The sequence below is a fragment of the Tachysurus vachellii genome, chromosome 18 (assembly GCF_030014155.1).
Source record: "Tachysurus vachellii isolate PV-2020 chromosome 18, HZAU_Pvac_v1, whole genome shotgun sequence".
Lineage (NCBI taxonomy): Eukaryota > Metazoa > Chordata > Actinopteri > Siluriformes > Bagridae > Tachysurus > Tachysurus vachellii.
The window spans coordinates 18268280-18284455 of NC_083477.1; the positions used below are offsets into that span (position 1 = coordinate 18268280).

The following is a 16176-nucleotide window of genomic DNA, read 5'->3' on the forward strand; positions in this document are numbered from 1 at the left end:
TCCGGCAGCACTACCTGACCACCCAGAGCCTGCCTCAACTTCTGTCTAAATTCCTCACAACATTCCTCCTTTTTCAGCTTCCACCACTTAGTTTTCTTCTCTATCTTTGACCTCTTCCTCTTACAGACCATCAGAGTCATCCTACACACCACCATCCTATGCTGTCTGGCTACACTCTCTCCCACTACCACTTTACAGTCACTAATCTCTTTCAGATTGCCTCTTCTACAAAGGATGTAGTCTACCTGTGTTCTCCTACCTCCACTCTTGTAAGTCACTCTATGTTCCTCCCTCTTCTGAAAATACGTGTTAACCACAGCCATGTCCATCCTCTTAGCAAAGTCTACTACCATCTGTCCTTCAAGGTTCCTTTCCTTAACTCCAAACTTGCCCATCACCTCCTCATCACCTGTGTTCCCCTCACCAACATGTCCATTAAAATCTGCTCCTATCACCACTCTCTCGCCCGTGGGAATACTCTCAATCACCTCATCGAATTCACACCAGAATCTCTCTTTCTCCTCTAACTCACAACCTACCTGTGGGGCATAACCACTAACAACATTCAACATCACCCCTTCAATCTCTAACTTCAGACTCATCACCCTGTCTGACACTCTCTTCACCTCCAGAACATTCCTCACAAACTCCTCCTTCAGGACCACACCTACCCCATTTCTCTTACTATCCACACCATAATAAAACAGCTTGAATCCTGCTCCTATACTACGAGCCTTGCTACCCTTCCACTTGGTCTCCTGTACACACAGTATATCCACCTTCCTTCTCTCCATCATATCAGCCAGCTCTCTACCTTTCCCTGTCATAGTACCAACATTCAGAGTCCCTATTCTCAGTCCTACACTCTTACCTTTCCTCTTCTCTCTCTGTCTGTGCACTCTCCTCCCTCCTCTACTCCTTCGACCAACAGTAGCCCAATTTCCACCGGCGCCCTGTAGGTCAACGGCGCCGATGGCGGTCGTTGTTAACCCGGGCCTCGACCGATCCGGTATGAAATTCTTACTGACAACTCGCATGGTTAGATTTGGCAATGTTTTATGCCGGATGCCCTTCCTGACGCAACCCTCTCTATTTATCCGGGCTTGGGACCGGCACAGAAGTCACTGGACTGTGACCCCCATGGCTAGATTCAGCTAAACCTGTATTAAGGACTGTAAAAAGATGGACTAAGGAAGCGGAGCAGGATTTACAAGCCTGTTTCTCTCACTGATTGGACTGTTTTTGCCTCCACTGTGTTATGAGAATCGCCATGTAAACATTCAACTACTTCAGACATTTATTGGTTTGGTTAGGGATCATTTTAGGTTGGATTAAACATCTTCACATTTCTCAAATACAGTGTTGAATGTTGTTCATCCAAAAAGCTTTTTCAATAAGTTTTGATGATGGTGGTGGAAAGTGCTCACTCCAAAATCTCCAAAAGGTGTTTCTATTACAATCTAACAGCTTTTATTTGATGCAGTTACGAAGATATAACATGTTTATAACAACAAAGCATCTTAATAATGGCCTGATTTTATAATCATGACACACTAGCTATATTTCCATGCAGTAAACTTATTCTGAATAAACTGTTTAAATGCATCTGGAACAGGGAAGTTTGTAGTACTTTATACACATGGTACATGGAATTTGAGCCACTGTGAAACCCAAACATGGGTGAAGCAAGGCTGTCAGTGTCAACGCTACTGGTGCAACAAGTTTAGCTGCAGGTATTACATTGTTTTTCATGTCAGATAATTGTCATGAAGGCGTAACAAGAAAGTATTTTAGCTATCGTGAGCTTAATAGCATTGTAATGAGTTTTGTATGATGTAGCAAAGCTTTATCAGCGCTTCATGTGTTAGAAATAAAGGTTTGTTCTTTCCATAGTGGCAGGTTTATGTTTACACTTCCCCATTCCTAGTTTAAGAAAACATTTGCATTCCAGAGTTCAAAAAGAAAGCACAGTCATCAAATAATGGAAGTAACTGCAACTGATACGACATTGTGTGTGTGTGTGAGGGGGGATTTCCCAAGGTGTGACATTTGACATTTGCTCAGGTATTAATTTCTTTTTAGAACCTGGTTTCCCAAGAATTATTCAAGAAAACCTGATGATAACTGCCATGAGACACAAAACAAAGTGTCAGTAAAGGGAAAAAAAAGCAAACATAAAACAAACAACCTTTGCAAATAAAGGGAAATTATTCTGTCAATGATTTAACTTATTTAACTCTGTAAATTATTCGGAGTATCTAATTTTCGATTCAGTACTTCAAAATACTTTGTTGGCTGTGAAAAATAAGGGAGGGAGAAGGGAGTGTGTGTGTAGGAGGAATTTTCAGAGTTGTCAAAGATTCAATTCTTAGGTAGACTCAGCTCCTTTTTGTAAAAAGGTAAGTGTGACAAGATTAACAGTTCAAAAGAATTTCTAGTAAAACAGACTACATTTCCATTTCTTTTTTTTTTTTAATACAACTGAGCAATTGTGGGTTATGGGCCTTGCTAACGATTACTTAGATATTCCTAGACATGGATCCATATCCATCCATTATGGTTTAGGATCCATTAACAATTTCTCTTTTGTTTGACCAACAATTTACCAGTTTAACCACATTGTTTAAATCATACTTCTCCTTTCTCTACTTATTCATACATCACCTTCTAAGTTTCACACTGCCTCCTGTCTGTCAAACCACAATATATGGTTACCTTTCTTTGACGGGAAGAAAATGCAAACATTTTTTAAAAATAATAATACTAAATACTACTATACTCTGTAGTAGACTGTCTAGCCAGATGGCCTCCACCAGAACGAGGACCATGAATCCAAAATGTGTTGAAGGCATGAACACAAAATAAATATTGGAGACACAGAATTGCCTATAATGAGTTTGTATGCAACGGCATTACAATTTCCCTTGTAAAAAAAAATGTTATGCTACAAAGTCCTACTTAAATTCCTGCTTAAATTAATGTCTTTATAAAGCTTGAAAAGGCATTTTTATACAATTACACATATTCAGTGGGTAGAGAGTTGTGAGGGCTCACTTGGTTAATGACATAGACCCCATAGTCGAGCTGCTGCCGCTGCAGGATCGGGTGCATGTAATAAAGCCAGTACTTCAGGTGTTCGTCTCGATTTCGAAAGGGGATGATGAGGGCCACTTTCTGCAGGGCTATGCAATCTTTGGGTTTGAAGCGTCCTCCCTCTTGTAACACCGAGTTCATATTCCTCACCTCATCGAGGTTCACTGGAAAGTTAAACTCAACTCTGAGCGGACCCACTGAAACGACACAGAAGAGTTAGTTAGTTTCACAGCAACATCTGCTGTTCTTGCTGTGGTAAGGGTTTGCATGAAAGTGCAATCTTTTTAGATCTTTAACCCGTTCACAAATAAACAAGTCCACATTCACAGTGGTATGTTCGAACACTTGAGATATCTTTGAGATATCTCTGTTTGCCCATCTATTTTAATGCATCACTCATATCGTTCACTCATTCAAATTCAATCAGGTTGTTTTCGTACAATGGACCTCATGCGGACCTGTGAGGCTCTGCTTATTTACTTAGACCATGCTTGGAGACACACGATGACTGAAAAAAAAGCTTAGTGTTTCAGCAGAGGGGGAAAATGGTATAGTAATCAAAGTTCCCACTTATATAAACCAGGTGAGATTCCACAACTTGCTGTAGTGCACACATTGGCAGAGAAGATCAGACACACATGCTAGTTGAAACATTGCTTGCAGGTGAAGAGAGGATAGACCACCACAGCTGAACTTCTGAAACTTTTTTTAGAAGAGGAATGTACAGTATCTAGTCTGTTTCAGTATCTAGCCATTATTAACTGATGTCAGGAAACAACCTTCAACCCTTTCAATCATAATGACACTGAGACATTACAGGACTGGGGGTTTTAACCAAATTATTGCTTAAAGTCTCACTGCCAATGTGCTCTTTGTCCCATCACGTTTACAAAGGGAGGTGGCACACTGTAATAAACGCAGACCTTTTAATTTGCTTAGACATAATTTAGCTAAAGAACTGATCACATCCAGCTAGCTTTGTCATTAACGTATATTTTTTTAACAAAGAGTCAGTTCTTCATTAATATAAACTCAGGTCTCATATCTCTCCTGAAAGAAACAAGTTGCTTTTCATCTGCAAAGATGGCAGTGTAACTATGTTATCAGTTTGGGTTCATCACAAATTGGTGTGTCCATAAATAGGGATGTACAAAGAGGCTTTAATTAATGATATTCAGAATTGTGAAACACTCCAAATTTCACATAAGTCTATATTTGTGCTACATCATATGACTTTCACAGTGCAGGGTGTGCTTGTTTTGAGATAATTCTATAATCAGAGGTTATATCATTCAGTTATTTTCTCAAAAGTACCGCATGAAGAATCATCTCTTTACATACATCATTGTCTTAAATGTTTTCCAGCCAGGGACCTTAGCTTACCTTAAGTCCTTAGCTCTGTCTTTGTTCTATGAAGCACCATGATCCTGGAAAAACATCTCATTTCACTATATACTGCATCAGCTAAATATGGTTGAAATGACAATGAAAGCTTCTTGACTCGACCACTATAACCGTACACGCGTTTTCACGCACATACATACACAAGCACAAGGAGACACATGCACCAAAATTCCACTTCCTGGACCTTACGTTGAAAACACTGGATTTCAATTACACCTTTTGTTTCAGGTCTATGCCCTCAAACTTATAATAACCACCACTGCAAATTTTAAGCAATTAAATTTTTAGCAGACTTTTGGTCTTCTTCCAAATAAATCAAACAATGAGCTAATTTGCATATACATCTGAAATATTTTGATTGCTTCATTATTAACTGACGTTGTCAGGAAACAACCTCCAACCCTTTCACTTATAATGACACAGACATTTTAGGAATGTTGTTTTAACCAAATTATTGTTTAAAGTCTATCCGCCAATGTGCTCTTTGTGTCATCACGTTTACAAAGGGAGGTGGCACACTGAAATAAACGTAGGTGTGACCTGTGTTTATTAAAGACCTTTTTATTAGCTTAGATATAATTGTGGGATCAAACTAATGACTGTGATGCCACATTTTGGACCTTCCCTTACACAAAGCTCACACAATTAAAGCACACAATTGTCTAAAATGTCAACCGTAGTGTTCAGATTTCCCTTTTCTGGGACAAAATGGACAAATCCTGTTCCAGAGAGACAACGACCCTGTGCACAAAATGTTAACAATGGTGTACGAATAAAAACAGGAGGAGCAGTGTGATAATCAGGTGTCCAAAAACTATTTAGCGTTAACTACAGTCTTCCTTCCCACAGGCAATATCTCAGACATACGTTCACCAAGTTATGGGTGCTTCTTGGGAAACGGTTAAAGAACAGCACTAACGTCAGGCTACCAATGCTGGGATCTATGAGCAAGGATCCAGGGGTGCTGTATCATGACTGACTGTGCGCTCTGACTTTCTAACAAGCTTGTATATTTTAATAAACGAATTTCACTGCGATGGTTCATCTTTCTCCGGTATTAACAATTCAATACTCAGTCACTCATTTTCTACCGCTTATCGGTAGCATTTTTATTCTACCGCATTTTCTACTGCAGGTGTCATCGGGCATCAAGGCAGGATACACCCTGGACGGAGTGCCAACCCATCGCAGGGCACACACACACTCATTCACTCACGCACTCACACACTACGGACAATTTTCCAGAGATGCCAGTCATCCTACCATGCATGTCTTTGGACCGGGGGAGGAAACCGGAGTACCCGGAGGAAACCCCCGAGGCACGGATGGAACATGCAAACTCCACACACACAAGGCGGAGGCGGGAATCAAATCCCGAACCATGGAGGTGTGAAGCGAACGTGCTAACCACTAAGCCACCGTGCCCCCTCAATTCAATACTAATCAACCCAATTTGTTTTTCTCTTATCAAATGACTTAAGTACACGTAAATGTGACGGAAGCATTTTTCTTTTTATATCCACACTTATGCACAACTTTTCAGATGAAGATCGGTGGATCTCTACAATCACTCTACTAGGTGTAGGGAGCTTAGTAGTAGTAATAATAATAATGAAACAAATCTCAGACCTACAAATGAACCCTGCAAGATTCAGGTGTGATTTTTGATGAGTTTAAATGTGAGTCAAATGACAAAGACAGGACATACGATTCAGATTTCGTGTGTTGAATCGACGAACCTGTTACGATGCAGTTTAAGTAAAAATCTAAATAATTGACATTTTCACCTACGTCAGATGTGCCAAGACTAAAAATAAATAAGTCAGCAACATGATGAACTTTGATTCCATATGACTTGAGCAAACATACAATTATAAGAGGTTTAAAAAGGGTTTCATACCGAGCAAAGGAGACGGATCAGGGCATTTTTCCAGCTGGGTTTCTGTAACAGTGTTTTTTTTGGAAGTTAAAGTGCTGCTTGATTTGAGTTCTTCTGTGAGTGCTGCATGCTTTTCCAGTTTCCCGTGGTTTTGGTACGTTTGATTCTGGTTTTGGACAAATGACTGTCTAAAATCCAGCGATCTGACATAATAAAATACAGTGACAAAAATGTGCAGACAGCAAAGGAGCACAACGAGAGTGCAAGTCTTCTGGAGCAAATTAAAATTCACATTCGGATCCGGCATCTTTAAACAAACAAACAAACAAACAAAGGCAAATAAACTCAGAGTCTCTTTAGTGTCGTATAGCATCAATTACATTAACAATTTAATGTTTTATTAACAATTTTAAACAACTATTAACAATTATATAATCCATATACACAAATCTACAACTATATACACCTCGTTTGAGTTAAAAATGAAAATCCAATGCTTGAAGAATAGAAGTTTTTTTTTGTTTGTTTTTGTTTTTAAAACGAATTTACCTACCTGACCTCCTGTATAACAAACATTTATTAGTTTTCTATACAGCCAGTCTACAATACTAAAAAAAATTTTTTACCGAACACTAAGATTCCGGTTGCTAAAAATCTTTCCGGAAATGTTTAAATCCATGACTTTAACCTGTGGTGTTAAAACAAAACTGACATGTCAGGGCTTCATTAGCGTTAGCATGTTCACTCGGCTAATTAGCAATCCTGGCTAAGCTACTACTTTAGTTCGTGTCTCCTTAAACAAGCTCGTCCTTCTTTTCGTTATCCGACAGCTTTTAGAAGAACCCAACGGTATCACGAATGTGAGAGGAAAGGAAAAAAAGAAGGAATTTAGTCCATGGAAAGTCATACAATAGAAAATATGCTCCAGGGCGCTCTGCTTCCCGTTGTACTGAGAGATTAGATACGCCTCGCGCGCCGAGAAGCTGACGTGAAGAGATACGTCATCGGTTCAGTAATTCGAGACAGCTAACTATGCACGAGCCTTTCAAATCAGTGTCTATCTGTCTATTAATCTATCTATCAGTAAAGCCAGCAGATAAATCTGTTTATCTATATATTTTAGATTAGATTATATTAAACTTTATTGTCATTACACATGTACAAGTACAAGGCAACGAAAGGCAGTTTAGGTCTAACCAGAGTACAATAGCAGCAAGTGCAGGATATACAGTGTTTACACGAGTTAAATAAATTAAATAAAATGGTAATATATGAGTCATTTACAGATGTGTATGTACTATGAATATAATATACAGATGGCTATAACTATAAACTGAAATTTATAGAAGGATATGTGCTATAAGCAAAATATATGGCTCTTACCATAAACAGAAATATACATAAGCATATGTACTATGAACATAATATATGGCCGTTACTATAAACAGAAATCAGGTGGATATATATCTATCTAGGTCTATCTATTAATCTATCTGTCAGTAAAGCCCACGGATAAATCTATCTATCTATCTATCTATCTATCTATCTATCTATCTATCTATCTATCTATCTATCTATCTATCTATCTATCTATCTACACAGCAAAATCTGTAGTGTTAATTTGAGTTAAATTCCCAGTGTAAATTATTCCAAGTGAATGGGTGTTGATTTGTGTGTTAAATTTTGAGTTACTAATTTTGAGTTACTTTTTTTTCGCGCTTAATGACGAGCGGGAAATTGTCTTCACGACACCTACCGAGGCAGTGAACTTAACGCCCAGAAGAAAACTGTGTGGGATTGGGATATTCGGTTTAAAAGGTAAGAAACACATTTATCAATTTTATAAAGGTTGTTAGTCATTATTTAAACTAAGTTTTAACGTTAAGTGTGGTGTGATGCAGTCGATCGTCGCTTTTTTTTATTTGCGGACAATTAAGGGGTGTGAGAGAGCACATTTCTGTCAGGAATATTCGGTTTAAAGGTTGAGAACCTCATTTACCAATTTATAAAGAATGTTAGTCTTTAACAGTCTAAGTTAGTCCAGCAACTGTAAAACGGTAAAATGACGTTAGCATGTTTTAATATAACATGTGCTTAACGGTGTTAGTACATTTAAGAAAATCACTGTCTAGTCAGTGTTTTTCACTAATGTTTAATGAAAGCCACCCAGATAGCAATTACGTTTGGGCCACATGTGGGTATTATCTGGCACATATGGCCTAGATGTGGCGTGGCTATACAGATATGGGCCAAATTGTGGCCATATTTGTTTTGCCATAACTTTAAAATCGGCGGGAAATGCCCTCTTGGTTCACAACTCATTTTGAGGTATATGGCCCAGATAACAACGAACACATGAGAACCATATGTGGTTGAGCTATGGCACACAGTGAGAAACACCGACTTGTGGTAAACATTTGGCTTATACGTGGAAAAACACAGGAATCCTGAAATCAAGTGCGGTTGCTATGCATTTTCCCTCCTATTGGTGGAGTGAGACTATGGCGCGAATTTGACTGAGACTCGGGCAGCGGGCAGCATTTCTGCCTTCCTCACAACTGTGTAGGCTACGTTCAGGTAAGTGATTGGCACTTTACAGTCATATAATTGAAATATGCAGCATTATGTGTCAATATTACATGTTATAAGCGTTTAGTTATTAGTTTAATTGAGGAAGGGGTCAAATTAGCTAATATTTTCCTCAGTTTAACAATACAGTTTAATGTACGCTAGGGGTCTGCTTTTAAATTCCGATGTTTTTGGCTATAAATCAACAGCACTTAAGTAAAGTTGGTCGCATATTTACAGATTGGAGTTTCCCGAGTCAATAACTCCTGAGCTAAACGCTGTTACTACACAAATAACACCTCTTTTTTTTATCGTAGTAATGTAGAGAGGCAGCTACAACCCAATTTTCCTCAAAATCAGCTTTCCTCCGCATTGGACAAAATACACAAGTCTCTATGTGCGAACCAAGAGACCATCTGCAAAGTGCAAAACCCGAAAAGCGAATACTAAAAACAGTCAACTTGGGAGAAATGACTTTTTGTATAATTTTTATGTTTTTTTTTTTTTTTATGAAAATATTTCCCCCAAAAGTAAAACACATTTCCCCCAAATAAGTGTTGTAGTATAACTATCAGGACATCAGTGATGTGTGAGCTGGTGACAGCAGTGTATTACAGTGACGTTATTGACTGTTTTTTAGTATTTGTTTTTCGGGATTTGCACTTTGCAGACGGTCCCTTGGAATCTGTCAAATACACTGAAAGTCATGCATGTCTTTTTTAAAGCAGAATACATCCAGTGTTGTAAATTTTAACCGGTTGGTGAAAAAGTATTCTAAAAATATATTCTAAAAACAAAATCTAAATAATTTGTCATAAGAAATTATGGTATTATTATGGCCCACATATTGAAAAATACAATTTGCAATTCCTTTCGAAAATATACTGGAATTTTTTTTTTTTGGTCAGTCAGAGGTGGTTAATTATTGCAATTAAAATATTAAAGGAAATAATTTAGATTAAATGAATTTTTTCCCATTATCCTCCAGCTCTAACTTCCAGGTTGTATTGCTGCTAGCATTATTTAAATTCATCTTTATTGCAGGTGCAGTCAGGCAGAATCCCCTTACTGCAAAAGCCTCAAATAAAGACATTGAAATCAACATAAATGTTTGCACCTCGCTGGAGACTGAGAGGGGATAGGAGGGAGCGAATGAAGAAACACAAGCCCCAACAAAACACTGCCGACCCTCATTAGGCACATTAAAACCACATCAAAACGTCCCTGAACATCAAAACTCAATTTCTCAATTCAAGTTCTCTGTACAAGTTACTCTGATTTCTTTGTATTTTTTTTCTGTGATTTTTATTACTCTGAGTTGAATACATTCTTAAATGTATTCTTATGTTTACTCTTAAAGCTGTAATTATTTAAACACTTGTTTTGAAGTAAATTGTTTTGAGTACATTTGTTGTTGAGTGTTTCATTTACCTTTAAGTTAATAAGACTTTTACATACTGTCGGCTGCATGTGGGGCACATATGGGCCGTTAGATTTTTAACAGAACTCAACTATACTAAAATTGCATATAAGGCTCACATATGGGCCACATTAAATTGTATTATTTGTCTCATGTTTGGTGGAGTTATGGCACTCCTTTGGTTCAGTTCTTTCAAAGAAGAGGTGTGCCATATTTGGGCCACATAAAATTACATTCGTCTCATGCTTGGTGGACTTATGGCACTGCTTTGGTTCAGTTTTGGCAAAGAATAGGTGTGCAATATTTGGGGGATATAAATTACATTTGTCTCATGCTTGGTGGACTTATGGCACTGCTTTGGTTCAGTTTTGGCAAAGAATAGGTGTGCCATATTTGGGCCATATAAATTACATTTGGCTCATGCTTGGTGGACTTATGGCACTGCTTTGGTTCAGTTTTGGCAAAGGAGATGTGGGCCATATCTGGGCCGAGAAACACAAACTAATCTGGGCCACAGCTCAGCTGTTTATCTGGCCCAAATCTGGGCCAAAGGAAATTTGCTGACTGGGATTTTATGTGGTGTCGTCGTCAGTTTCAAAATGCTTGGTGCACGTCCGCGAGCAGTGACGCAGGGAAAATAAAATTTTTTCGTCTGTGATGATGGCTTAAACAAGGCTTCGCAGCCTGCATGTTCAATCCCGCAAACTTTACTCGTGTTTAACGTTACTCGATAGCATGGGCGTAAATCCGGCGGGGGTGGGGGTGTGTTGGGGGGATTGCACATGTCCCCCCCCCACCCGAGGATTGCCCCCCCCCCAAAAAAAATATTTAAAAAATATTGCACTCTCTATTGTGAAAAATATATGTATGTATACCTAAATAATTGTGTAAGTAGAAAAAAAAACGCAAAAAAATGCATTTAGAAACAGTTGAGGTCCCCTTCCTCACAGTGGTTTGACCCACTGCCTGCTTTCCCAGTTCATCTCACCTACTCTGCACACACGAGTCAGGTGTGTGGCTGCAGCTCAATTAATGTTGAACTCCATTAAGTAGGGGATTTTATTCACTTTAAATTAAGCGATTCTCTTAAATGTAGTTGATGCAGATTCATTCATAAATTAGTTGCGGCAAAATGCTGATTACCGATGTAATTTTCCACGAATCTGCTATATTAGCGATTAAAATATGACTTATCTAGTTAACGTTAGCTTGTTTACAATAGCTTGTTGCATAGTGCACTGCAATACACTGGTTAAAACTAAGCCGAAATACAAACATTGTGATGAAGATTTGAAAAAGGTTTGAATACATACTATATCAGTTCCCTCCGCAAGACAAGCAAACAACTTTTAAAATATTCGTTCTCTAAATAGTTTGGGCTATGGTGGATGCATACAAGTGGTATGAACCTAAAATAAACTAGATTTGTAAAGTTTGTCACAACAAACTTTGATGTTGGCTTTGACAAAGCAAGTACTCGCAAAGGCCGGTGTTTATTGGAGGCAAGTGGACATAAGGATCAGTGTTACGTTTGGAGGCAAGTTAAAAGTTTGTTCAGAGTATCCGAGTTTGGTGTAGATAGTTTGAAAGCCCAATAATTTTGCCCAATTATTCTGGACATGTGCGACTGGTTTGAACCTCAGCGACGAAGAATTAAAGTTGTACTTAAATGACTGTCTGGATGAACCTTTGTCTCAAGCAGAGACACAAAGCTTACAAATTTTGGACTTTTCGGGGTTTGTGAGTAATTTAGAAAGCCGAAGCCGATGGAACTTATGGGAAACCCTGGATGGAAAAACCATTGACAGCATGGCCGTCACTAGGCCGGTCTCTGCTCCTAAAACAGCCGCTGTCACGCCTGCCCCTACTCCCAAAATGGCCGCCAACATGCCTGTCTCAGATCCTAAAATAGCCGCTCCTATGCCTGAACCCTTGTCTAGGAGGGCTATCAGAAGAAAACGCTTCGCAAGCAAGACTGCCATGTCTGCACCTACCTCTAAAATGGCTACCGTCTTACCTGCACCTGTTTTCAAGAGGGCTACTACTGTATCTGCACCAGCAGTTGAAAGAGCCACTGTCCTGACAACACCTGTCCCTCAGAGGGCCGTTACCATCCCCGCACCTGTTGTCAAGATTGCTGCCATTCCTGCATCCCAACCACTTCCCGAAATGGCTGCCTCACCTATCTCTCCTGCTCCTGCAAAGCCACACCTTCTAGTGTCTAGTCTACTGGATCCCCAGATAACGTCTGCACGAGTGACTAAGAGGCGTAATCTAGTTTTGTCAAGTTCAGTGATCCCCAGGGCCACCGAGGTATGTTCTCTCAGTCTCATGCCTCCTGTACTTGCTATGGCACCGCGGCATGCTTGCTGCCCTTCTGTTTCACCGGGCAGTTCCCAAATCCGCGACTCTGAACCATCTGCCTCTCCCAAGCCACCTGAATCATCTTCCACCAGACCCCCTGACCCGTATGAATCACCCGAACCTGCTGAGGCGCCCGAACCTGCTGAGACACCCGAACCTGCTGAGGCACCTGAAGCACCTGAACCTGCTGAAGCAAATGAAACACCCGAACCTGCTGAGGCACCTGAAGCACCCGAACCTTCCGAGGCACCTGAGGCACCCGAACCTGCTGAGGCACCCGAACCTGCTGAGGCACCTGAACCTGCTGAGGCACCTGAAGCACCTGAACCTGTTGAAGCAAATGAATCACCCGAACCTGCTGGAGCACCTGAACCGACCGAACCATTTGAATCTGCTGAAGCACCTGAATCTGCTGAAGCACCTGAATCTGCTGAAGCACCTGAACCTACTGAGGCACCTGAAGTACCCGAACCTTCTGAGGCACCTGAAGCACCCGAACCTGCTGAAGCACCTGAATCTGCTGAAGCACCTGAACCTGCTGGAGTAAATTAATCGCCTGAACCTGCTGGAGTAAATGAAGCACCTGAACCTGCTGGAGCAAATGAAGCACCTGAACCGGCTGAATCACCTGAACCTGCTGGAATAAATGAAGCACCTGAACCTGCTGGAGCAAATGAAGCACCTGAACCGGCTGAAGCAAATGAATCACCTGAACCTGCTGGAGTAAATGAATCACCTGAACCTGCTGGAGCACCTGAACCGACCGAACCATTTGAACCGTCTGAAGCACCTGAATCTGCTGAAGCACCTGAACCTGCTGGAGTAAATGAATCACCTGAACCTGCTGGAGCACCTGAACCTGCTGGAGCAAATGAAGCACCTGAACCTGCTGGAGCAAATGAAGCACCTGAACCTGCTGGAGCAAATGAATCACCTGAACCTGCTGGAGCACCTGAACCAACCGAACCATTTGAACCGTCTGAAGCACCTGAACCTGCTGGAGTAAATGAATCACCTGAACCTGCTGAAGTAAATGAAGCACCTGAACATGCTGAAGCACCCGACCCGGCTGGAGCAAATGAATCACCCGAACCGGCTGGAGCAAATGAATCAACTGAATCATCTGTAGCAACTGGAGCACCTGAATCAACCATATCATCTATGTCCGCATCATCTTTGTGTCATGCAGGGCCCACCTTTTGTTCTTCTGCTTCACAGGAAATCCCACACTCTCATGAACCAGAGTTCCCCGAACACTTAGTCACCATGCACTAACCATGCACGACTTCCAAGGTCTCAATGTCTTGTCAAAAACAGTCGACCCTGAATTATTTGCTTCATCTAAGATGGCCAACTATGAACTCTCTGCCTGGCCCAAGATGGTCGTTTCTTGGTTCCCTGAGCTCTCTGCCTGGCCTGAACCAACCAATTTGCCTGTGTTACCTGTCCTGTGTTTTGTTTCACTGGCTTTGCCAGCCCCTCTACCTCCTGTCCCTGTTTACAGGCTCAGAACACCTCCAGCACTGCCTTGGATTGCGATGCTGACCAGTTTGCTGAGTTACTCTGTGGCACCACCCTGGTCTCCAGTCCTGCTCTGGTCGCTGGCTCTGCCTGCAGCACCACCCTGGTCTCCAGTCCTGCTCTGGTCGCTGGCTCTGCCTGCGGCACCACCCTGGTCTCCAGTCCTGCTCTGGTCGCTGGCTCTGCCTGCGGCACCACCCTGGTCTCCAGTCCTGCTCTGGTCGCTGGCTCTGCCTGCGGCACCACCCTGGTCTCCAGTCCTGCTCTGGTCGCTGGCTCTGCCTGCGGCACCACCCTGGTCTCCAGTCCTGCTCTGGTCGCTGGCTCTGCCTGCGGCACCACCCTGGTCTCCAGTCCTGCTCTGGTCGCTGGCGCCGCATGCTGTACCACCCTGGCCTTCAGCTCTGCCGGCTCTGCCCTGCCCTCTACCGCCACATGGACCTGGCCCGCCTTCCCGCCCCCTGTTCCGCTTCCGCTCCAACACCCTCCAGATCTACGTTGGAGTGTCTGGAATCCACTCCTGGGGGGAGCTCTGTTATAAGAGCCATGAGGGCTCCCTCTGCTGGCCTGCAGAGGATTTGCTGCACTTTACCATCAGGACTCTAATTCCCACAATCCATTGCACCACCAACTCAGCACACCTGTTTCCTGTTTGTAATCACCTGGTCTATTTAAGCTCACTCAGAACTCTCGTATGACGCGAAGTATTGTTAGCCTGTCTGCATACCGAGCGTATTTCTCTGTTCTGTTTATTGCCTCGTTTTTGACCCTGCCTGTTTTTCGTGTTTGTGATTGTTTGCTACCTGCCCTGACCTACGCCTGGATTATTGACTACTGCTTTTGGATTTCCTTTGTTGCTGTTTGCCTGGTGTTTTGACCCTTGCCTGTTTTGGATTTTGCAAATAAACCTGCATTTGGATCTAACCAGTTTCACGACTATGACAATAGTGCCCTTATTTTTAAAATTACTTGGGTTATAGGGATATTGCACATTAATTTGAAAAAAGAAAATCTATTAAATAATTAATTGTTCTTTTGTTTCACAATGCTGCATCTGCACTTTGTGTAAGATCATTTTGTGAATATTTGTGTTTATTCATTTAAATGGAACAGGAGCATTTCTATGATGGGGAAAAGGGCACTGGATATTTAGCATGGCACTTAAAAACCATTTCCAGGACTTCAGGAAAACGGCCAGTCAAGGAAGCCTCAGTGCATCAAGCACAAGGACCAAAGCGCCGAAGATCAGCAACCACACTGCCTCAGCAGCTTGATGGGGATGCCTACAAGGAGGCCATTTCATTTCTTGTTCACTCTCCTGATGAAGCAAGTGTATTTCAGAAGATGATGATGTTTCAACACCGTCAGGACCTAGTTCATGACCCACAAATAAGCACAGATGTCTTCAAAACATTTCCATGCTTTTTAGATGTCAAAGGACTGGTGAGTTGTATATTTCTTTTATTAAATTTATAAAAATTGTCTTTTATATACAGTGTTTTGCTGGATGTTACCCATGAAAACACCTAATCATTTATATTCCTGTCTTATTGACTGTATTGTTTTTTTTTTTTCAAAATCTTTATTCTGATTTACACTGGTTTAATATACCACACACTGATAAAAATCATTAAGCGCACCATTAACAATGCACTGAGCCCTGCCATCATATATATGCTTGTGTGTATAATCAACAGGTGAATCAAGACTTACTGCTGCTGTTTGCTGCTGAAACAGCCTCAAAGATGTTTGAGAAGTGGGACACTTCATTCAAGCCCAAGGTCATCAAAGAGGCCAAAAAACTGACTCAGACCACTGAGCTGTGCCGACTTCTAAAAGCTGCTGAGAAACTCGCAGAAAACTATGAAACGGGTAAGCTACACAGCATGCATGGTTCACAGTGTTGTGAAAGGAATATGATTTAGAA

The 16176-nt window shown here is 41.3% G+C and overlaps 1 protein-coding gene across 6 annotated transcripts in view; it reads right to left on the reverse strand.

Annotated features, from left to right (window-relative positions):
• Positions 1–7349, reverse strand: part of LOC132861211 (beta-1,4-galactosyltransferase 1-like) — a 30943-nt gene extending 23594 nt beyond the window's left edge. For 2 of the 6 annotated variants that reach the window (XM_060892626.1, XM_060892625.1), the window contains exons 1-2: positions 6398–6826; positions 3055–3290 (exon numbers count right to left, since the gene is read on the reverse strand). In XM_060892626.1, coding sequence (XP_060748609.1) covers positions 3055–3290; positions 6398–6749 — 588 coding nt within the window. In that variant the 5' untranslated portion in view covers positions 6750–6826. The other 4 variants (XM_060892624.1, XM_060892623.1, XM_060892622.1 and 1 more) reach the window with 4 other exon arrangements.
• Between the last annotated feature and the right edge of the window lie 8827 nt (positions 7350–16176).